Source organism: Juglans microcarpa x Juglans regia, chromosome 2D (assembly GCF_004785595.1).
Source record: "Juglans microcarpa x Juglans regia isolate MS1-56 chromosome 2D, Jm3101_v1.0, whole genome shotgun sequence".
Lineage (NCBI taxonomy): Eukaryota > Viridiplantae > Streptophyta > Magnoliopsida > Fagales > Juglandaceae > Juglans > Juglans microcarpa x Juglans regia.
The window spans coordinates 12,637,542-12,662,153 of NC_054596.1; the positions used below are offsets into that span (position 1 = coordinate 12,637,542).

The 24,612-nt window shown below is 33.8% G+C and overlaps 1 protein-coding gene and 1 long non-coding RNA gene across 2 annotated transcripts; both read left to right on the forward strand.

Moving 5' to 3' along the window:
* The first annotated feature begins 6,661 nt into the window (after positions 1-6,661).
* Positions 6,662-8,140, forward strand: LOC121250745 (U-box domain-containing protein 27-like). The gene has a single exon (XM_041149945.1). It carries the CDS (start codon positions 6,759-6,761, stop codon positions 8,010-8,012), a length of 1,254 nt encoding a protein of 417 aa, XP_041005879.1. The 5' UTR covers positions 6,662-6,758; the 3' UTR covers positions 8,013-8,140.
* Positions 8,141-15,294: 7,154 nt separating this feature from the next.
* On the forward strand, positions 15,295-17,336 carry LOC121250669. Its single transcript, XR_005937832.1, has 2 exons — positions 15,295-15,643; positions 16,687-17,336. It is a non-coding gene; the product is annotated as an uncharacterized LOC121250669 (long non-coding RNA).
* Positions 17,337-24,612: the final 7,276 nt, after the last annotated feature.

Genomic DNA, 24,612 nt, shown 5'->3' on the forward strand with positions numbered 1-24,612 from the left:
TGACTGAGAGCGACTGAGTTATTTCAGATATAGGTTGTCCCACTGATTTGATTGTATCCTTAGGCTAGATTGGTCCTACTCTCTCTCTCTCTCTACATACAAGATAAATTATTTATAAAGTTTTATATAAATTTTAGTAAAAAAATAGATTTTATTTAAAAAAATATAAAAAAGTTATTTTTTATCAATAAAATCTATTTTTTATACATATTTTAATAAAATTTATCTGTAAAAAAATTATACCTAATATTACTATTATATATATATATATATATATATATATATATATATATATATTCCTCGTAAATGATTTCTAAATCAGTTGCTCCACACGTTCTCTTCTATCGGCTTCTATGATCTGTAACTGTTGCATTTATTTCAGTTGCAGATACAAGTTTAATAAAATGTTCAAAAATTAGTTTCTTGTTTTCGCGCGAAATCAAACTACTAGTCGTGGGTTGATCGAATACATTTATACAAAATATTATACATATAAATAATTTTATAAATTAATGTGTATTGATGTAATTTATCAAATTATAAAATTATTTTTATTATAAAATAGATATAATAAATCAAATAAAATCATTTTAATTTGTAAAATTATTTTTATATAATTTTTTTTAGATGTAGCATTACTCAATTAATCATTTAAATGAAATTGTAATATCTCTTGGGCAGCAGAACTGTAAATAGAATGAGAAATAACTTGTCTGTAAAATAATTTTATAAAAATAAATTTATAAATTACTTTGATAACATAATATATATATATATATATATATCAGTCCTCAAATAAAAAATAAAACCTTGAAAATTATAATTTGAATCAAACACTGAAAGGAAATAGAAAAAACTTCAAGATTTTATATAATTTGTGGCAAATACAACTGAACCTACCGTATGGTTTTAAAGGAAAATTATATATACAAGTTTTAAATATATAAATATTGTGCAATTTCTTTATAAAAAAAAATAGACCACACCATAAAAAGTGTGAAAATTTAATTTATTTTTTCTTGATAAAACCTATATTTTTACAAAAAAAAATTTATATAAAATTTATACATTTAGTACTTATACCCAATATTATAATTTTTTAAGAGGTAACCATGCTTTGGTACCAGTCTGTAAAATAAACACAACGAAAGAGCTCGGAACCTATCACACGAAATGCAATGTAAAAAGCAAAATGACAACACATTACATAATTAAATTTTAAAATAAAATATATTTTTGTAAAATATCTCAAAAAAAAAAAAAGAAAATTACTCTCGTTTTAAAACGTAAGTTATAAAAAACGTTGTGTCGGTATCATTGATCCCTTCAAAAATAGGGAAGACAAAAAAGTCGGACCCAGGACGTCGAGGTGGAATTATTATGGAGTCCTCTGGGTGGAGATTTAAATTATTAAATTTGCAGCATCAGTTGATGATTTCAACCTCAAAAACAGAGTTGAGGTAATCTGTGCCGTTGAATGTGAAAGCTGATATGATGCAGTCCTGTCCTGGAACACAGTATCTGCGACACTGAACCTTTAAAATGCCCCCCCACCCCTGCACTCTAGAGCGTGTGTGTGTGTGTCAGTCACTCTTCAATAAAGCAATTTTTAATGGTTAATTGGGTGCAAATGTGTTGGGAATATCGGGGCATTATATTAAAAAAAATCAAATTATTTAATTTTATTATATAATTATTATAATTTTTTAAAATTCTTACAAAAATTTAATTTTTTCAAATTTAAAGATAATAAATTATATAATAAAATTTTATTCAATTTGTAATAAAATATCTCATCTAATATGAATTACATAATTAAAAGAGACTAAATTCTTAATTTAAGTTTTTGAACTTTTTTTCTCAAATAAAAATTAATATTTAATATATATAAATAGTTAATTAGGATTAAGATTCTAATCCTAATATATATATATATATATGTGTGTGTGTGAATTTTGTTTTTCCAGAGTGTTTACGAAGTCTTTTCCAATTCCTTTTCTCTCAAAACGTGAGAAAGAATTATAAAAATCCGAAGGGAGAAATAGGCATGCATGCAATTATATTGGTGTCCTGATCAGCATCACGCAAAAGTCATCGACACATCGATGAGTTGGTACACGAACTCCCATTGAAGTTTGCTGTAAGTGTCTAATCTTCCTTTTATTATATTGCTTTACATGACCCGGCCAGCCTCTTACACGTACCAAAATGATTGATTTTTTTAACACGAACTGATCACGTACATTAATGTTAATGAAGTATATATGCTAGCTGTAATTCATTTCTGGCCTCCTCTTCCTTTTTATTTTTTTGCTTTACACCAATCTGATCTTCCTTTCCCTACCCGAAAATGATTGATTTTCTTACCACAAAATGATAACAAAAAACAGCCGGCATCCAAGGGCAATGTACTCAGTGATCCACTGATCACTGTTATTCTGAGTGCCTTGCAAGCTACAACTCTATCTATGTTGTTCATAATCCTTTTCGAAGCAGTGGCCGTGTAAGCAAGGTCCTCATTAATTTAGACCTTTCTGAACCAAAACTTGCGTTTGAAATTGTAATGATGCCTCTGCACTCCATGATGAACATTCCAAACACTACTTTTTAGTTTCTGTAATGGGTGGGTGACTCTAACACGAACATTTCCATTCCAACTCCACTCGCATTTTGGTCTGTCTCAGACTCTTTTTTACCCCTAACTAATTGGTCATCATGTCCAAGTATAAATAGCAATGTTTTGAATACCGTACCGGACAGCGTACCGGTCAAGGCACTGGAACGAAATATTTCGGTACCGGTACCGTTTCGGGATAGCGTTTCGGGATAACGTTTCGGGATAGTCGATCTATAAATAAATTATATATATAAATATATATAAAAATTATATTCTAAAATAATAGTCTATATATAAATAAATTATATACAAATACATATATATATAAATTATAAATAGTCTAGTCTGAATTGAGGGTTAAAAAATAAGTTTGTAGTTTGAAAAAACGAAAAAAAAAAAAAAAAAAAACACAGGCCGAAATATCGGCCGGTACCGGCCGAAATATAGGCCGGTACAGGCCGAAATTGAGGCCGGTATGACCGGTACCGGCCGGTACGGCCGGTATTTTGGCCGGTACGGAACAGGTATAGTACCGGTACCGGCCGGACGGCCGAAACGAAAAATTTCGGCCGTACCGGCCGGTACGGTACGAAATTTAAATCTTTGATAAATAGTACATTAGGAACGATGAGTGAAAAAGTAAAGTCTGCAATCAACCACACACACGACATGAGATTTATATGATTTGACAACATACCTTCGTTCACAGAATTACAAAAGATTTTATTCAGATGACAATTAAAGATATATAAGTGTGACAATCGTACAAGAGTTTAATATAAAATATATAATAAATCTTAAATTAGCAGGTGATCGGGTCGGGTCGGATCGGATTAAGATCCAAGATTGAAAATTCACCAAAAACAACAACAAATCATTGCCACAAACACATGAAGCAAGCTCTACACATAGAGGCACAACAGTGTCGACCATGCAACATTCACATTGGTTTGAAAATATAGTTTTTCTATTTTTTGTAATCAATAAAATAGAGATCAATTAGCTGTGACAAAATTATTTGGTTCTAGTCAATATTATAACTTAAGATAATGATTCGCCAAGATTGTGAGGTTGAAACGTCGTCTACGTAAGAGGCCGAAAGAACAGAACGACCAAAGATGGTTCAAAAGTAAAAGCTTTTAGTCATAAAATTGGACTCCAATTTCCACCACGAAACTCACCTAATTCTGTATACTTGGAAAAAAAATGGTCAGACTTTGTGATTTTCTTTTTTAAAATAAAGAGAATATATTGGCGTGTGAATATCATTGGATCGGTGTTCCAAGTAGAGTTGTCAGTCAATAATATGAAACTTTGAAAATTTAGGCTAATTTGACTTTGAAACGGCAAGCAAAGATCCAATATATATTGTCGTCTTGATCATGAGATGATGCCCTAAAGTACTGGACTTTGGTCGATTAGCAGAAATTAGAGTACTTAAGTCTTCGGTCAATACTCGCATACACATTAATTGCGAGCTTTGTTTTTCTTCGTCGTTGAATATCCCTCGCATGCAGACTCCCGGCGTACACGTACGTGCGCCAATATAAATTGACTCCGCGCGCGTCTTTTTCATGCAAATCCACATTCGTTCTTGGACATTTTAACGTCTAACGTAAAGTTTGGATTAAAGATATATACATTTCTGAAATTACTAGAAAAGATCTTTTTAATTTCGGGGATTTTGATTATATTAATATAAAAGGTCATGACTCTTTGTACAATATGATGCACGGCATGGGCTTAAGGGTACTTAATTTCTTCCTCTTCTTGATCCATTTTGACGTGTAGCAGAGTTTGAGAGTTTTGTCATTTGAATATCAGAAGCCCCGCCCCACATGAAGATCAGAAGTTCTTTTATTTCCATCGTTTTTCAATATTTATAGGATGTCATGTTGGAAAAAATAAGTACCATCTAGGGTGAAAACCAACACCTCCGATTCGGTTTTGGGTTGAAACAGAAATCGATTGATCGTGTATTTTGGGGAAGAAAAAGTACCGGCTGAAACCGACCGTGTGAAGGGATGGAATTGATTAAACCGGTTCACGGTCGGTTTCTCGATTCTGGCCAATTTGGGCTAGTATGAGGCATGGACTCAACGACTGAGAGATGAAGGTAGGGGAATGGCGATGGACTCAGGTGGATGGACTCGACGGAGTCACGGTTTACGTGCGATGAGCCGTCACTGGAAGGGGAGACTGGAGTGGAGAGGGATAGTCGTTGTTGCGGTGGAGTTTGAGAAGAAGAGGGAAGTCAAAGTCGAGAAGAAGAGGGAGGGGAGGGGGGGTGCTTAAACCCTAGGTCGAAACGGCGCCATTTGGCTTGGCTTAACCTAAACGACGTTGCTTCATTTATATATTTTTTTCTCAAACTGACGTTCCAAAACAACGTCTTTTTATTTGAGTGAAACGGCGTCATTTTATATATGTATAATTTTAAAAATACATAATTTATATAATCGATCGGTTCAATGGTCCGATCTAGATTCAAATTGGGATCGAACCAGTCGACGGCGATTATGACATAGTTCTGCCCATGGCCAATAGGTATTACGCCAGTTTTGGCAGGTTTTGTGCTCCGGCGGCCGGCCTAAGCCAGTTACAATTGATTTCTTCTGTTTGTGTATACCCCTAGTACCACCTGAATATTTTTTGTATTAATAGAAAATATATTATAATTATACTCTGTAAAGAGAAAGAAGAAAAGGAACTTATTCCTTTGAATTAATCTGCTGAAACCAGTTTTAATTTTTTTTAAAAAAAATATGGTATTAGGCGTTTAATTAAGACAGTAAACTGATTAGAAAAAAAAAATTAAGACAGTAAACTAGCATGGATGAACCCAATAAATTATTTTAAACAGCCTAGTAGTAATACGTAGTCGGTGTTTAAGAAGATAAATAAAGACAAAACGCGTGCCCTTGTGTTACTCAAGTCAACGGTCTTTAGCATTTAATAGGTTCCAGATCGATGGCAATGAGTGCACCTATACCCGAAATTCAAGTTTCTTTTGTTGCCCTAGAAATTCAAATTTTTGTACAACCATACAGAGTGCATTGTGACAAGTACCCATTATGATTTAACAATATTTTTCATTTTTAAATTTTAAATTTAATACATTCTGAATGACTTTTTAGAATATTTATAATTTAATATATTAATTAATACGATTAAGAATAATAAGGTATCGTTTAATTCTTCAACTCATCTCAATTTATTTTAATTTATCATTATAAGTTTTTTAAATTTTAATATAAAATATAATAAACAATTCAATTTTTTCAAATTTTAAAATAATAATAATATTAAAAAATAATATTCTAATAATATTTTATCATCTCAACTCAACTCAATTTAACTCAGTTCAACATTCAAACGTAACCTAAAACTTAAAGTGGAATTTTTCTAACTTTATTTTCATAAAAAAAATGTGTGATCTATAACTATTTTTTGAAATAATTCTATATACAATTATGAAGTATGTAAATGCTATATAATAATTTTAAAAAAGAGTAAGATTTACTATTAAATTTTTTTTTTCATATTTTATTAATTTTTTTAAAATGATTGAGTGCAAATATAGTTTTATCTTACCTGTAAGTCTCTGAGTACTGTTTGTATAAGGGATCCTGAACGGACCGATGTAAAAGCTGCTATTTGCTCTCCCGCCACGTTCTCGCCAGTAGTCCCCATTATGTTAATTTATTTCCATTTGTCCTCCACCTCCAATCTTACGTCCCACGTGTACCTTTTCCCACACTCGTAGTCCTTACAATTCCTACAAGTCAACAGCAGATGTAGAATGCCGTGTGGTGTAGGTGGATGCACCCAATGGAACTCTCCAAGTCCAGAACTCCGACTGCCCTGTTAACAAATCCATCGTATTGACCGAAGACCAAATATCCCGATTCCCCCAACCCCCACCCTCTCTCCAATTTTTGAATATTATATTATATCATTTCAATTCATAAAATTAAAAGTAAATTACTGACGTCACCGTACCTTTGACTCTCTCTCTCTTTTAAACTCACCCTCTGCCTTGTCTTCTCCGGACTCTTCCCTTATCTCTCTCCCTCACTCCTTCTCTTTCTCTCTAAGCTTTCTTGCTCAATATTCTCTCTGTTCCAACGGCGCTGAAAACATGGTGAGGGACGACCTGTACATCACGGTGCCCAGTTTCTTTAGGTGCCCTATCTCGCTCGACGTTATGAAGTCCCCGGTGAGCCTGTGCACCGGAGTCACCTACGACCGCTCCTGTATTCAACGCTGGCTCGACAACGGCAACAACACCTGCCCGGCCACCATGCAAGTCCTCCACAGCAAGGAGTTCGTACCCAACCGCACCCTCCAGCGCCTCATCCAGATCTGGTCTGACTCAGTCCGCAACAGCAAAACCGGTTCCGCCGAGTCGACTCCCTCGCTGGAGCAAGTACAGGACCTAATCAAGGAGCTGCAGAGCAAAACCAGGGACGGCAATAGCAACAAACCTATCTCCGAGTCCTTATCGAAAATTGTTACTTTCGCGAGAGAATCGGAGGAAAACCGTAAGTTTCTCGCGAAAATGGACGGCTTCATTGTCACGCTCCTTCAATTTCTCGGCAATGCCAGTGACGGGGCATGTAAAAATATCGATTTTCTTGAACAAGTGGTCGTTGTTTTGGAGTTGGTACTGAGCAAAAACGAAGACCACCATCAGCTCACGAATTCGATGCTGAAAAGCGACCTCGGTTTCTTGGCTTCGCTGCTTTACGTTTTGCAACAAGGGAGAACCGATTCCAGAATCGCATCGGTTAGGATTTTAGAAACCGTCGCAAACGACGCCGAGTCGAAACTCCTGATCGCCGAAAAGGACGGATTATTGTCCGAAATGCTAAAATTAATCACTCCAGAGAACGATCCGGCTCTAATTGAAGCCAGTCTTACATGCTTGATCCGGATATCGATAACCAAACGCGTCAAATCCAAATTAGTCCACCTCGGCACAATCAAAACATTGGCGAAACTCGTATCAGATTCGAGTTCGAGCGTGACGGTGACGGAGAAGGTGTTGAAGCTACTCGAAACGATGTCTTCCTATAAAGAAGGGAGGTGGGAGATATGCGAGAACAGGGTGTGCGTGGAGGCGATAGTGCAGAGGGTCCTGAAAGTATCGAGTGCGGCGACGGAGCACGCGGTGACGATACTCTGGAGCGTGTGTTATTTGTTCCGGGATGAACGCGCACAGGAGGCGGTAGCGCGGGCGAACGGTCTAACCAAGATTCTCCTGCTGATGCAGAGCAATTGCTCGCCTTCGGTTCGCCAAATGTCGGCCGATTTGCTCAAAATATTTCGGGTGAATTCCAAGTCCTGCCTTTCCAGCTACCATACTAAGACCACCCATATCATGCCCTTCTGATTTTTGTTTTTGTATAATTTCTCTTTCTGTTAGAAAAAGATGGAGAGGGAGAGATCGAAATTTGTAAATCAAAGGAAAGTGTTATTTTTTAGTTGGATGGATACAAAAGAGAATTCATTTGATTCTAACACAAACTTCTGATCTATTTTCTTTCAAGTACTTGGTATATGGGTGCTTTTGTCTGTTTATCCTGTTTGCTTGACAGAACAGGGCACAATATGCTTGTGCAATTCAGTTAAATCCATGGGCAATTTGAATAAATTTCATACCAATTGCTGCTACAATGGGTCTTTGATATGTGGAACATTTCAAATGGCATCTCAATAATGGGTCTAAAATCTGACACAATTATGGGTGGATGATTCTTTGAGCTATATATAAATTTCTTTTTGTTGTTTGGAAAAGTTACCCCAGAAACCAAAAAGTAATTGAAATTTTAATCCAACATGATCAAGATAGCTTTTTCCATGGAGGAACAGATTTAGTTGAGGATTGAATGGGGCATGTAATGGAGAACCTTTGGGCGTGTATGGGGGAATTCTATGGCCCGACTGGTTATGCAGTGGTATAGAATAAAAGATCAAATGCTTTTCCTTTTTGCTTAGAAAAAAGAATGAGAAGCTGCTGCTGCTGGAAGATTGTGTGGTCACCTGCTTTGGAGCCAGAAGAAGAAAAGGTTGGCACCTTGACGAAAGTGCCAACTTTGCCTTAGATTAATTAGAGAGAGAGAGAGAGAGAGAGAGAGAGAGAGAGAGAGAGATTGTGCCTCAGATGTCTGAAATGGGTTGGTTTGCTTTTGCTGATTGTAATGGTTTAATTGATCTCTTTCTCTCCTCAGTCCTCCTCAATAAGAAATTGTTAGATCGAATAAAGGAATGAAAGGGATTGGAATCCCAATCGAAAAAGAAACGTCTTTAAAAAGAGGCAAAGATATACAAAGTTTGACCACTCGAATCCCAATGACAAATCTACCCAAAACAAAGATAAATAAGAGAATGTAATGCAAACCCTCGTCATCAATAGTCAGATTATGCACAATGTTAGGACAAAAGATGGTATTGAAAGCACAGGGCATTCACAAAGGCCATGAAATAAACTATGACTAAGGAAACCATATGCATCAAATCCTTGTTTGTTTTGTATTAGATTTAATAAAAATCTTCGTTGCAATAAAAAAGTTAGGGAAGGTTAATTGGTTCTCCGAGCACTTGAGGGGACCGTCCACTTTTTTTCTCTTTTTAATGTTCTCATTCTTTTTTTTTTTTATAAAAAAATGATACTTGCAATCGTGAATGCTCAAACGTCGTGTAATTACTTTGAAAAAAGTAAATAAATATAGAATCTATATATGTTAATTTTTTAATAGTAGATCCTATTATTTTTTAAAGTGAATGTATGACTTGTATATTTTATGACTGTATGTAACTTTTTTATATCACATTATATTTATACATACGTGCATGTGTGGGAAGTACTCGTGCATTGGATCTTTGTTTGTTGATATGTGTATGTATGTATATATTTTTATGTATTGGAAGGGCATTTTGTTTCTGCCCCTTTGTTTTTAGTGGATCTGTCATCATTCCATTGGGGTAACATGTTTGATCAACATGGACATCTCACGTGACCCTTTATCATTTTGATAAAAAAAAACTCCATGATTTCTTGCTTGTAGCTAAGGTTTCGAGCGTGTTGTTTTATGTCAGTGGGACGCTCCATGATCATCATCAGCTCCCCGCACGAATTTATTTTTTACAGCTTTCGGTTCCCTGCCCACAAGAAAAGTTTACAAAAATACATTATTCTTGCATTGAGATGATCCATATGACCATTGCAGCAAGAAAATAAAAAAGAAAACAAATAGAGATAATATATCAAGAATTCTTTGAATGGTCAAATCTAAAAAGGTAAAGATCGATTGGCCCGTTGGACCAATCAGCTTGCCATCCAACTGTCCTTCCTCCCTGTTTTCAATGTTATAGGGCCGGCTATAATTTGGACAGATTCTTGTAGCTGTACACGTTTCAATTTTGACTTGAGTTCACCGTACCAATTTGCATCTTCAAACTTGGTTTTAATTTCTTTCTTTTATTATATATATCTGCTATGTATATACATTTGTAGTAGTAATTTCTGTTTCTTTTTTTCAAGGTGGTGGGGGTCACTGCAATTAGATCAGGAGATCAACCTTTATATCAATCGGGGCCTAATTACTTGAGTGGTTGGAAGTTGATGCTACAAATGTTGGTGGTATAGTCAAATCTAAAGCAGCAAGACAACTGAAGAAAAGAACGGTGCACCCACCACCACCACTAACTGATCTCCAAAACCAAATCTGTAATTCCCATATCAGTGGATATTACGTTGTGAAATATCTGATCTTTCTTTCCTGTCGTTTTTCTTTCGATCCTTTTTCCCACTTGAAGATTGAAAACGTACTTGTAACTCCATTTATATCATCATGTCGATGCATGCAAGCAAGCTGGTAGGCAATTACAATTCATCAGTTGCATGATTTCAATCTAATTAGGAGGACTGACCTATCAAGAATACATACGAATAGTGAAACTGTGATTTACTCGAATTTATACTAGTTAGTAGTAGGTATCCCATGACCCATGTTGTATCCACGTGCATGGGTGACAAAGTTACAAGTAGTTATTTAACTCCTCATCACTAAGAGGTTTTTTTTTTTTTTTTTTACATGGAGAGGGGGGATTCGATTCTTGGTTCTCTTAGTGATAAACTAAAGTGTTGCCAATTAATCTAAAGGATCTTGGCCCCATCACTAAGAGTTACTCCCTAGCACTAGTACTAAATGAAAGTTAATTAATGGCTACCCCATAGAAAACTCTTTAAATTTTTGTACGTTAATTTTAAGAGTGTGAAAAGTGAACATACAAAAACAAAGGCTCCCCTCTCTCTTTCTTTACAATTTTCTAGAGCAACCATCTTGATCAGCTTTAAATCTTGAAGCGTGAAATTATTTAGGAGACTCTAGTTACCTCTTAAGCTATGTAGAAGTGCAATTACAATAAAGTGACATGGACAATAAGATGAGTAAAAATCTGAATTTGTGAGAGTTCCGCTTCTTGAAGTTATTCAAATTAACCTTATTTAACAGTATGCATAAGAAAGGTAGGCATGAACAAGCTGACACTTCTATTTTCTTTCTCACTATATATAGTATATATCTTATAAGCTTTCTTTTTTTATTTCTTCTGCAACTCCGCATAGACATTATCTTGTAGAGTATGCACGTCTTATTATGTAACTATAATAAGAAATTTGTGCAAGGAACTTAAGTTTTGGACGTAAGATCTTAAAGCTCCTTTCCTTCATTAAAGTTGAGTTTAATCAATTGCGTGGGTATAAAGGTGGTTTAAAAGTTGGTAGATTTGGGGTAGGAAATGACTGGTTGTCTAATCTTGGGATTAATGGTACTTCACCCAAACAAAAAAATATTCCACTTTGAAGAAAACGCCTCGCGTAATTTGCTGATAAGAAGGCCTATCTCCCTGCAGGCATATATACCGTGCAGGAATCTTTTGATTATGTCTGCATGGGACCTGGATCATCTGCATCATTAACGACCTTTCAAGCTTAATTCGTGGCCTTGGACAAAAGAACACATACAGCCAGCTAGCAAGGCTTCCTGTCACTCGACAAGAAAGCTTTACCACTCACATGAGGTTTCAGCTGCTAGCTGTGTCGTCTTCTCCGATAAAACCAAAACGAGTTGGCTTTATTATATATATATATCTGCCTGCTGATCTGTAGGGTCCCCCAATTATTGGAATATTTGGCTATATTATCTGATCCCAATCGACAAAATTTTTGAGACCAAAGCTTAGATAGACGCACGTACGTACGAGTTGTTCAACAGTACTCGTGAGATTGATGTCAAAAATAGATCGAGCATGATAAAGGAGGGAAAGATCATAGGTAGAAAGGTAATGTTCAGAGCCTAACTTTTTCCACTCATATGCATGGTAGGCAACATTCATGTTGGGTACGTGATTGCAACAGATCGATTGGAGCAATATTCAAGTACCGGCTTTTGTAAAATTTAAACAAAACGTACAAGAACTAAAAGTTTCTTCATCTAATTCGACTGAGATCGATATATACCAGACAATTAGTCATAATATTCCAAGTATATTAATTGCCTCCATTAGATGTTTGATGGAAGGTGGTAAAGAACTTATAAAGTTGGCATGCATGCAGTGGTGGTGGCCATTTTGGTGAATTGGTGATTGCGCAAAATGACAGTGACATTGCAGCTTAATAATTTAGTTCGTACGTGGGGGTTGCTCTTTGGGTTCTAATGGCATCTTCCTAAGGCAAAAATGGCAATATTGCAAGAGTTTTGAAAACAATTATGCTCTTCGTTCTAAATCAATCAACATAAGTACTTATATAAATGAAAATCCTTCATGCATGGTGGTCATGATCCATGAAGAACCATTATATATATATATATATATATATATATATATATATATCGTTATAAATGTTCTGATCTCCTTGCTTGGGAAAGAAGAAAAAAGTGAATTCAAATTGAAAAGAAAATAATTTAAATTTATGGAGATTCGATTCTTTTTCCTTGATGATATATATATATATATATCGTTATAAATGTTCTGATCTCCTTGCTTGGGAAAGAAGAAAAAAGTGAATTCAAATTGAAAAGAAAATAATTTAAATTTATGGAGATTCGATTCTTTTTCCTTGATGTATAAATATTGAGGAAAAGAAAAAGAAGAAGTTAATTTTCATGCACTTTGTGAAATGAAACTTGAGTGCTCTTAAAATATTGTCTGATCAAGAGAAGTGGTAGACCCCTCAAACTATATTCTCTGGTTTAGCCATGCATGTCCAAATTTAATTAATTGATTTCAGTTTGTAGTGCATTCTATGTATCATTGCTTAATATTATATCAATTTGATGCTTAATTTCTCCGGAGAATTAATGACTCAAAAAGTGAAAACCAATATGTACGTACGACGGCGAGCCTAGTAATTATTTAATTAAATTATTTTCAGTAGAAGTTCTGGAAACCAGAGTATATAATAAGCAAATGCCAAACGCTGATTGCCGATCGATCGAATTCGAATGCGCGAAACACTGATCTATTCATTTTATAATTTACGATCATCAATTTGCGTCACAATTCTATGATCATTTACGTATGTGAACTTTTGGTTCGCAATTCTAGTATTATTCTCGCTCGCTAAACTCAAGCCTCGATCGTTAGTGGAAATGTCACGTCACACCAATGAGATGTCTATTTGTGTTCATTGGACAAAAATAATATATACTTTATATTGAAAAAAACTAAGGCCGGTTTGGATAAGATGAAATGATCGAGACGAAATGAGATGAGATGTTTTGAATAATAGTGAAATTTTTTTAGTTAAGATGAGATAAAATAGTTTATAAAAAATGTATGTTTTGATAATGAGATGAAATGATATAGTCTTTATTTTTTGAGATTTAATAAAGGAAAATACTAAAACCATAACTAGGTATTCCTAACTGGGATCCTGATTGGATTTTTTTTTACTTAATGATTAAGTAAGTATTTTTTATTGATGTTGTGAAATTCTTTTTAAAAAAATATTTAAAAATGGTAAAAAAAGATGAAAAAAAAGCAAAAAAAAAAAAAAAAAAAAAAAAAAAAAAAAAAAAAAAGGAAACACACTAGGTGGGATCCGATACCCCATGTGTGGGTGTAGAAACACTCTTTGATAAAGGGGTGGGTTCCACCGATGATTGAATAATAGTTATGAAAATATTAATCAAAAATAATATTTATGAGTAATTAAAAAATCTATCATAAATAAATTTAAATTCCAAAATATATTGGAAAGTTGTTAGCCGAAATTACTCTATAATTCGAAAAAATAATTTCTTTATTTTTAAAATATATTATTCTTAAAGATATTATTATTCTAAAAAATAATTTAAATCCCAAAATATATTAGGAAGTTGTTGGCCAAAATTTATAATTCTCTTTTTTAAAAGATATTTTTATCTATTTATTTTTCTATATATAAGAAATTTGCCATTTTTTATTCTAATTATAAATTATAATAATTTTGATTATTGTAATAAATAAGTATATGAATTATGTTGTAGATTTGTTTTAAATAATTTATTAATTTCGAATTTTCTAATAAAACGCCAAAACGCACTTATAGTCAATACTCACAAAATTATCAATTTCTTTGTGAAAATATATTATTTTGATAATGACTTATTGATTATTCTATTTTAATCACAAAGGATTTTTTTTTTTACTGTGTGGGATTCTTTTTACTGTTTATGTCAAAAAGTAATGAGATGGGTTTGAAAACTGAAATAGAGATGTGAAATTAGCGTTTGGATAGACAGAACTATCTCATATGTACATATTAGTCATTTGGCAAACCAAACCGGGCCTAAAAATAGAGAAATTAAACTTAAAAAACATAAGCTTATATATAAAAAAGGAAAAAAAAAAAAAAAAGATCTACAAAGGTTGGCCCTGTGCAAATTCAATGACAGTTACGCCGTATGCGAGCCTACAACCCACGTGAATCCAAATCAACGAACCCACCACATGATTCAAGTAGGATGCTCCATTAAGAGAGGTTAAATTGGATTAGCTCGTCAAATGTCAAGTTTAGCTAAAATTTAACTAATTTGTCTGTTAAAATGCCCACAATAGATTAGGCATTGTTGTGTAAGTTTGGTTATGGGCTACAATAGAAGTGATACCTGCACCCACCAGATGTCCCGCCCCCCGTCCCTACATGGGTAGGAGAGGTTTGGACCTTCAGTGGGTGGAGCCCCTCGTCTGGCTGCTAGGGGATAGATTGTACCCCTGGTCTATTCGCCTACAATGGTTATAGAGTGCCTACTGCCTACCCACGGCCGCCAAAACCCACCCAGTGAAGAGTGAACCACCAACCAATAGGGGAATAACCAAGTTACCAAATACCAACCAGTGAACCACCAACTAGAGAGAGAGAGAGAGAGACCACAACAATGACGGCGACCAGCTAGTGGTGACGACAATGCCATAAAATACTAAAATAGAGGCATGCGTAAGGAGGGGAATGGCTGGAGGATTTCCCATTTTATACGAAATCCTATATTATTAAAGAAAATATTTTTTTAATATATATCTATATATGTATGTGGACGAACGGGGCCTAGCATGGGTGGGCTTGGGCCCAGGCCGGGCACTGTCCTCTCCTGGGTTTTTAGGTGCAGGCTGATGGGTGGCGGGGCCTCCGCCACCCACCCCTAAGCTACAATAGCCCAAGATATTTGTTTGAGCAACAATAACTTAGCCATTGGGTTTTATCTTATTTCTATCTCCTCAAAACTCTCCCTAAGAATGAAAGGCTCACTCCCCGTGAAAACTCTCACATGCTACAAGTTCCTCTCCCAAAACCTTCCCCCAAGCCCTCTTGAAACCCCCTCACCCTTGCCCTCGTGAAAGCCCCTTTCTCAAAACCCTCGCCCTTGCCCTCACGAAAGCCCCTCTAGCTCCCTCTTGTTCACTCCAGCATTCATTGAATGATTGATGACAATGAGACTCCACGGTCCATCTTAGCAAACATGCCTCTTCCCCTCGACTGTAGCTCGTCTTTTTACAACATCTATTGTTAATCATACATTGAGTACTTTATCTCTTCTCCTAGTTCTCTTACTATTTCGTTCATGTTTTGCTTCTATTCGATGATAATCAACATGGTTATTTTTGTGATTTGTATAATTTCTTGACTAATTTATTAACAACTCTAATTCTTGTATGAACATAGCTCATTTGATGCACATAATCAGGGTAATACAAATCCAAAACATACACAAGCATGCTTTTTCTAAGCTTCAAAATTGCGTTATTAGCTTTTGATTGCAACAATCAACTTAGATAAATTATCCATTGTCGTGTATGTACCAACCTTGCAAGATCAATGGAGCATGAATTAGAACCTAGAACTGAACTATGATGTTAATTTGATGACAAAATGGTAATAAGGAAAACCATCAAAGAAGAAATTAAGATAACATTCACATATGTTTTCACAAACTCATGTTTCGCTTGTTACTCCTTTAAGGGATCAATTCCGGATCGTCTTAGGTGATGGCAACACAAAAGGTATTTTTCAAACCAATCATCTATTGCCTTTGTGAATGCAAATGTAGTAGTACTGCTTGTATGTAGATACATATACAAAAATGAAGGAAATGTGAATATATCAGTACAGACTACTAGTGCTTACAAAACTTGGGTTCATTAATTGTTAACTCGGTGGCTAATCTTTGATTCTAGATTTGTATTACCCTAATCATCTAATGATGGTTGCCTTAATCTAAGGTTGTTGTTTTGAGTGCTATATTTGATGTTGCCTTAATCTAATGGTTGCTATTTTGAGTGCTATCTTTCGAGTTATATCTTATGTTTTGAGTGCTATATTTCGAGTTATATATGATGATTGCCTAAGTTCTATGGTTGCCTTAATCCAGAATTACCCTGATGCATATAATCGGGGTAATACATAGATGAAACTATAGCTCACTCTTTTATAGTGTTGTGTAGTATATGTTTATTTGTTATACATGCTTTTTTATAATATTTTGTGGGAGTTTGTGACTTTGTACAATGTTATTTTATTGAAGAATGGTTTCACAAATTGATGAAGACCCAATCTTCACCACTCTTGTGCAAAATGATGGAGAAGTGCATATTAAGGCACAACCAAAATGGCAAGTGCATATGGGTCACTTGTCAACATGGAGAAAGGGAGTATGCCCTACCATTCCAAAGTCTATACAAATAGGGGATGGCAACATTTACAAGAGCATGTATGTCAATGCCAAGAGACCACCAGGCAAGAAAGATGAAAAGGTAAGGAACATAAAAAGAAAATACAAAGAATTGTCACCTACTGATTTTATTGATGTATTAAGTTACATGGAAAGTTATAGGAAGATATTGATGACTGAGAGACAAGAAGTAGTAAGCCAGGCTGAGAGGGACAAGTCTGAATTGATACACCTTAACAAGAAGAAGAAGAAGAAGACGAAGATGATGCATAAGAACAAGATGAATATGGAAATCATGAGTTTGGATGTTGATAAGATAAATGCGGTGTAGCGAAAATACTTCGAATGTGAATCGTTGAGAAGCAAAAGAATATGTCACCATCTCAATCTTAATATATTTGGTGTTTGTTTTTATACATTGTAGTGGCTGGGGTAACTTTAACTTTTGTATGATAACTTGATCTTTCGATGCATAATTTGAGGTATGGTAACTTTTGATGGCATGACAGATGTGCGATTTTATGTATTTAAAAGATATACATTAAAGAGTAGATGAAAAATTAAAAAATAATAATATTTTATTATTATAGCTAGTGATATGGTTAAATCAATTTAGGATACAAAATTGTTAGGGATAGGTAAAAGGTGACATTTTATCCAAAATTTCCCTAAAACTTTAGCTACACCAATGCTTGGTACTCGGAAAGTTTTAAAAAGTTTTATTTTCAAGTTTTTCTTTTATGTTATCTTATATATATATATATATAGAGAGAGAGAGAGAGAGAGAGTAAGGCTTCTGCATTCTAAAACAATTTCCTAGCTAGCATGTGGCATGACACATTAACATGCCACCTTAGCATCTGTAACGTTTCATAGCATAAAATTGATATAACGATTGATCTGTTAAAATTTTAGTACAATAAGTAAAAAGCTTAAAATTAGTACTTATCTTTCCAAAAGCTACATGCATTAAACTACTAAAAAGGCAACTGAAGGATTTAAGCCCCTATTATGTAGGTGGAATTATTGAGAAAAAAAAAAAATCAATAACGTTCAGATTTCATACAAACATATCTTTGTAACGGCAACGGCATCTTAAAAATCAGAAATATTAAAGTATAACAAACAAAAAGAAATGGAACATCTTTGTTTCCCACTATTTAGTATAGTCAATTTTCTTTTTCTGGACTTGAGTGTTTGATTTTTGGAGAATGTTGGGAGCGAATTAATGAATGAGTACGTAAGGTCTTTATAGCACACATTGCTTACCTAATATAATTTAATTTGAATAATAAATTTTAAGATTTAAAAATTACAAATCAAATCTTATAATTTAAGTGACGTAGATAATGTGCTCTACATACCGATTTGATAATAGAATAATTTATTAATTAATAAATAATTCTTTAAAAACTCGAGAGATCATCTCATCCATCAAAAATAAAATCACATGACGTACTTGAAATTGTTTTTTATTTTTTGGAATATATAATAGAGGAAGCTATCTATAGGTTTTCAATTGACCAACTTTTCCAGAAAATAAAGTAAATTCTGTCCAAAAATCGTTTTAATCCAGACCAGACTGAAGAAATACCCAGGCGGATAATAATAAAATAATAAATAAGAGAATATTGGACTGGGCTTTGGGGTGGACTTGGACTTGGACTTCTAGCTCGTACAAGGTGGCTTGGCTTGTTGTAGGTATTAGTGTCACTGGTGTTGGGTCTGCCCACAGGATAGTTGACCAATCCCAATATATATGTTGAAGAACATTGATCAGCAGGTTAAATTTGTCGTTGGGATAGCTTAAATAAATATGTATTCTTGTTTTTTTTTTTTTTTTTAGCATTTGTATTTTTTTTTTTTTTGTATTTTTTTAAAAAATACACAAAAGAAATGCATTTAAAAAAACATAATACACCATCCGGTACCGAATGTTGGTGGGAATAGCACTCTCTTTAAGAGCATATTTATATAATGAAATGAGATGAGAATTCAGTGAATAATAATGAAATGGTTTGTAAATAGTATTGGAAAAGATTTGAATTAAAATATTTTATTGGATTTTAGAAAATGAGAGAGAAAAAGTTGAATAAAAATATTATAAAGTTATTGAATATAATTTAATATGATTTTTATTTTGAAATTTGAAAAATTTGTATTTTTTTTTTATATTTTATTTGAAAGTTTGGAAAATTTATAATGATTAAATGAAAAATTTGTAAATTTAAAATTAAAAAATATTTTGTATTTAAGTAATATTTAAAAAATAAAAATTAAAAAATTTGAGATTTTCTTATCTGGTCTAACTTTCCTAACAAGCCCAAAAACAAAAGGAGCTGAGATCCAGGGCTAAAACAAGAAAAGTTAGTCCAAGCAATAAAAAACGGGCTTTGTTAGTTCAGACAGGGTTCGAGTGGGTTGTGAACAATGTGAAATAGTAGAGAATAATGTCAAACTGGCCTGCGTTTTATAGCTTGAGGCAAATAACAGTAGTGTTCCATAAATCTGTGTTCGGAGTGGGAGAATCGAATCTTGCACGCATGTAGTAAGTATGGTTTCCAAGAAAAATGGTGAATCAACTACGTACCCCAATTCATGCCTAACTAAACAGCAAGCAAAGATTATATATGTCTCTTTTAAGTATAAGAAAAATGATATGATTACTATCCTCTTACTACCTATTTACTACTTTTTTTTGTATTTAATTTTTTTTAATTTTTTATTTTACTTAATAGTTAAGGAAGTGACTATTAGTAAAATTATATATTTTTTTAATTTTTTCTTAATGATTAAAGATGTTAAAAAAATACTTAAAATAAAATGATAAAAAAATAAAAATAACTTCAAATACATCATAAGTAGTAAATAGGTAGTAAGAGAGTAGTAACTCTATCATTGTCCTATCTATCAGAGTAGTGACAAGGCCAAGGAAGAGTGAGCATGGACATGGCCCCCTAGGCTCTAGAAAAAAATTAGGCTAATTATTATTATTATTATTATTATTATTATTATTATTATTATTATTATTTTGTTCAAGAAATTAAGTTAAAATGTAATAATTACATTAGATTTCTCTAAACTTATCATTCTGGCTTGGTCGACCCAGCATTAGATTGTAAGATTCTTTTTATTATAAAGTAGATTTGGTACAGTACATTAAACCACGTCAGCATGTGAGTTTATTATACAAAATTTGTAGGTAGACCCAACTTTCTCTATATCTAATCTCTAATATTGTCGAACAAAAACTCTGGAGCAGGCAAACTGGTTTGAAAGCTAAGCCAGCATTTGTACGTAATTAAATCCCTCAACATGACATGCATAGTACACTTCAGGCGTTATTTCATGTTTTTCAAGATTGTGATCATTGTTTTGTCGGAAAGGAAAAGAGATTACTAGCTCTTGATCAATTGCTAGAAATACAAAGCATGATCCTTCACAAAAATGTAAAAAGACACTAATTTGGAGTGAATCTCTACGTTATAATATTATATATAACATAATAGTAGTGATTATATATGCAAACATGAATGAATTACAAATCAAAGTGCCTTGCTAGCTACCTTATCTCATGTCTGAAACCAACGTCGTCTTTAATTCCAAAGAATTAATTCTTGTGGCAATTCATGTCCCCTACGTACGTACGAGAATTATGAACCAATCATATTATATATATATATATATATATATATATATATATATATAGCTAATAAACGCTAGCTAGCTAGCTTGAGATCGATAGAACTTGAACCATCGTATGCCACGCCGACTGCATGAAATTTTATGCGACTTGAGGTCAATTAATTATTAATAATGGATCATGTAATGCAAGAGCACAAAATATTTTGAAGATAGCATGTATCTTTCAGTAGGCTAGGGTCGTCACAATTCCAGCCATTTGCGGCACGACACGTCCCCATTGTCGCAATACGTTTAGGGTACAACTGTACCTTCTCGACGTCGTGTCTATATCTCCCGGCCCACACCTGAAAGCTAACTCCATTTAAGAATTCATTCCCGATCCAGCATGTGTATGTGGCTCAAATTCAAAGACCTCGACAGTCGACATTCTATACTTATATATATATATATATAGATTGTTACATGGCTAGGAAAACATAGTGAGTACTCGATGATCTCCTTAATTAATTTATACGTTTTGCAATATTTTGAGCCTGTTCTTATGCCTTTATATTTTATTATTTCTATATATATATATATATATATATATATGCATGGTACGTGTAGATCAGAAACTATATATACAAAACCATGGTGTGTTAGAGAATTCATGCATGCAGTAGGCAATAATCAACCAAAAAAAGAATTAATTTGGGTACGTAGGTAGGTACTAGTGTGACTACTTTATTAAGAAATGGCAATAGGGTGGACTAATTATTAGATCAGTACTGCAAGAAAAAGATCAGAAACGGTCCTACTACTGTAAAGCTACAGACTTATTTTCATGTAATGTCTTAATCTCCAAAAGCTGAGACTGCCTTTACTGATTCATGTACATGAGAGATGATTTTCTTTTTTGAGTAAACAAAAACACTACAGGCAGGCAATATTCTTGGGGATAGGATCAATGTAATATATCTTCTACTTTCTTGATCATCTCTAAAACATATATAGCATCCTAGCTCAATATTGTGAAATAGATCATCATCATCATCATCATCCCAAGTAGAGATGATCGATGCAGGTTAATATTTTCTGGTACTTGAACGTGAACATATATATGAGTAATGCTAGATACAAGCTTCAAATAGACAAACCTTATACAAGTTTTTTATAAAACAATAAGTCTCATTAATAAATAATAGTTTTTTTTACACTTTTTTAAAATGGGGTCTACTTTTTTACAAAGGCTTGTATAGGACTTGTCTATTTGGAGATTGTACAAATCATTTCTCCATATATAATTAATACATTGTTATCTTGTTTTGGTGATACGATCGATCATATATTTATCATGTTCTAATAAATCGTTGCGGCCTGTGTCATTTGTCTTTTCATGATGATCAGTGATCACCATTAACAATTAAAAGGATTGTGGAATCATATATTGACAAGAGATTCTAAAAAGATATTGAGTGGGTGAGGAAGATATAACAATCACATGCTTTCTTTGATCCTGTTCTAACGGTATGTAATAATTAACCTAATGGACATGAATCATCGTATCTCGAGGATATACATATATATATATATATATATATTTAGTCTCCAATGATCATGAATTAATTAGGAGTTAATCTCATTAAATGGACCACTAAGATCTCCACCAAGAGACTAATTAAATTCTAAATGCCAGTAGAGCAATACGTACAAAGAATTAATGAAAAAAAAAATGAAATCGAACGAACAGAAATTTTGAAAAGGTTGTGAATGGGCCACGCACTTTAAACTTTAGGAAGACGAGATATATAAGCAGACGTAGTTAATGGGGGGTGGGACATGGGACAATGTGCTTGCAAGTCAAATTCCATGCAATTAAGTCATATGGCCTGCATGAGTCTCCAATGATACTAAACAAACAAAGGGGATGCATGCATGTGAGTGGGGTCTTCCATTTTTAATCAAATACAAGCAATATATGTGCGCCATGCAGGCCCTGGATTTGGTCTGGAAGTCAGGCATGAATGGATGTTTCATGTTTAGAAAAATAGCACAAGCGCGCGTACGTGCACACACCCACGCACACATATATATGTATCTCCAATATATATGTATGAATGTATGTATGTATATGTATGTATAATTTAGATCTTCGATCTTCACCATGAATGCATTGTTCACAGACTTGCATGTTTGATAAACATTACAATCAAATAGACTTTACCAGTTATATATCGTACTGACTGCATCTGGATGGTTGCTAAAATTTCTCAATTCTCTTTTCATGTAAATGATGTTAAAGCCATAATTTCTTCCACGGTTCTAAACGTGAATCTATAATTCTATATACCACTTCCAGGCGCTAAAAAAGGAAGAAACTACCGACGATTTCTTATAGAGAAAATGACAATTACATGCATGACCGCCATAATTCTAGGAAATGCTCATTGTTTTTCTTTCATGAAGTCGTTTACTAGAATCGCCATGTTTTCCAAAATAGGGTCCGAGTTTAATCAGTACTACTTTTGTATATCCTAAACAGAAAAGTTACTAAATTGCACCCTCTCTCTTTTGAAAGAAAGGAAATGATGGCAGATTTTATGGAGATACGCTCCAACAAACAATCTTTTTAAGAGCTTGATACTCATATCCAGGCCAAAACTTTCTCATTTATAAAGCTTCCCTCTGCATGCGCGTCAGGCCTGCTTTATCTGAATGGAAAGCAAGAAATTAATGCAATTAACCCTAGCCTTCCCCATCACAAAACCGGATATCCTCCCCACCCCTACTGCCTAGCTAGAATATTACATACAAGTTAAGTTTTGATTTCCTCTTAAGATCAGGAAAAACAAATTGTATCAAAAAGTTAAAACGTATGAACGGTAACTGCGCATGAATACATTCGGCTTTTGTTCAATTGAACTTCAATAAACAACAAATGAAGCGAGCAATCAAGATCATCATGATCAATGGCCAATCAATTATATCTTTAATAAATCATAGTACCTTTAGCAATTAATGTCGTATATGATTTAGAAGTTGTGATCGGGATAGGATGAAGGGTGAATATGGAAGAAATGTGGCAACGAGAGACCATAAATATTGAAGTCCATAATCAATGTAATGCATGCTTACTTTTTTCGTTTAATTGAATAGAAAAAATAAAATGTAATACAGAAGGGTTTAAGGGCAGTGCCCCATTGAAGTTTGAACAATATAAGAGATCAGGCTAAACAAATACTGGTACCATAGCGTGCACCTTTTGGCTTTTAATGAGAGGAAATCGAGGGAAGATTGACCCCAGATTTGCTGGCCGCTTGCATTATTTTATGGTGCTAACACCTGTAGTGCTTAGGTGGCTCAAAAAGCTCCATATCTACAAAAATTATTAACTATATATATATATATATATATATATATATATATATATATATTCTATAAGTTGATCACTTCATGATTGTAATTCATACCTCTCTCTCTCTCTCTCTCTCTCTCTCTCTCTCTCATATTTATATATATATATATATATATATCAAGCACAGTCATGGTGGGGATTCGCTCTACTGTAGATCGATGTTTGCTCTACTAGCTAATTGCAAGGTTTAGCTAGCTATTGTTGTTTGCCAACAAAGAAGCTACTGTTGTTTGAGGTTAGTCTCCGTGATATCCTAGCAGTTTTCTGAATCTGATAATAATATTCTTGGATGAATCTCTGATGTTTTCCATATTCGTTTTGATGTCATGTATATAAATATAATGTTTTGGCGTAGTATTACATGAGTATTAATGGGCTTACGAATCCGAGTCTGTCTGATTCGGCCGTCTCCCTCGCGGGGGCCTCTATGTTTGTTTGTTCGCGCATATACAAGATTTCACACGAGAAATCTTGATTTCTGGATGAAAATTTTGGGTACATTTTGGTTTTTCTTTTCCTTGTTTTGTGTGTGAGTAATTATATATATATATATATATATATATATATATATATGTAAGATGAAAATAAGCAGATATTTTATTGAATGATCCAAATCAGAGACCTGTCACTCAAAAAAGCAAATAATATTAATGTTGATCATTTTGAAAAGATAGTAAAAGTATAATTTGACGCTGGAAACAAGGAAAACCACAAACACGTACGGACTATTTCTAAATTGT

Excerpts from the sequence above, each read along its gene's own strand:
- LOC121250745 (XM_041149945.1), top strand. The coding sequence starts at position 6,759 with ATGGTGAGGGACGACCTGTACATCACGGTGCCCAGTTTCTTTAGGTGC.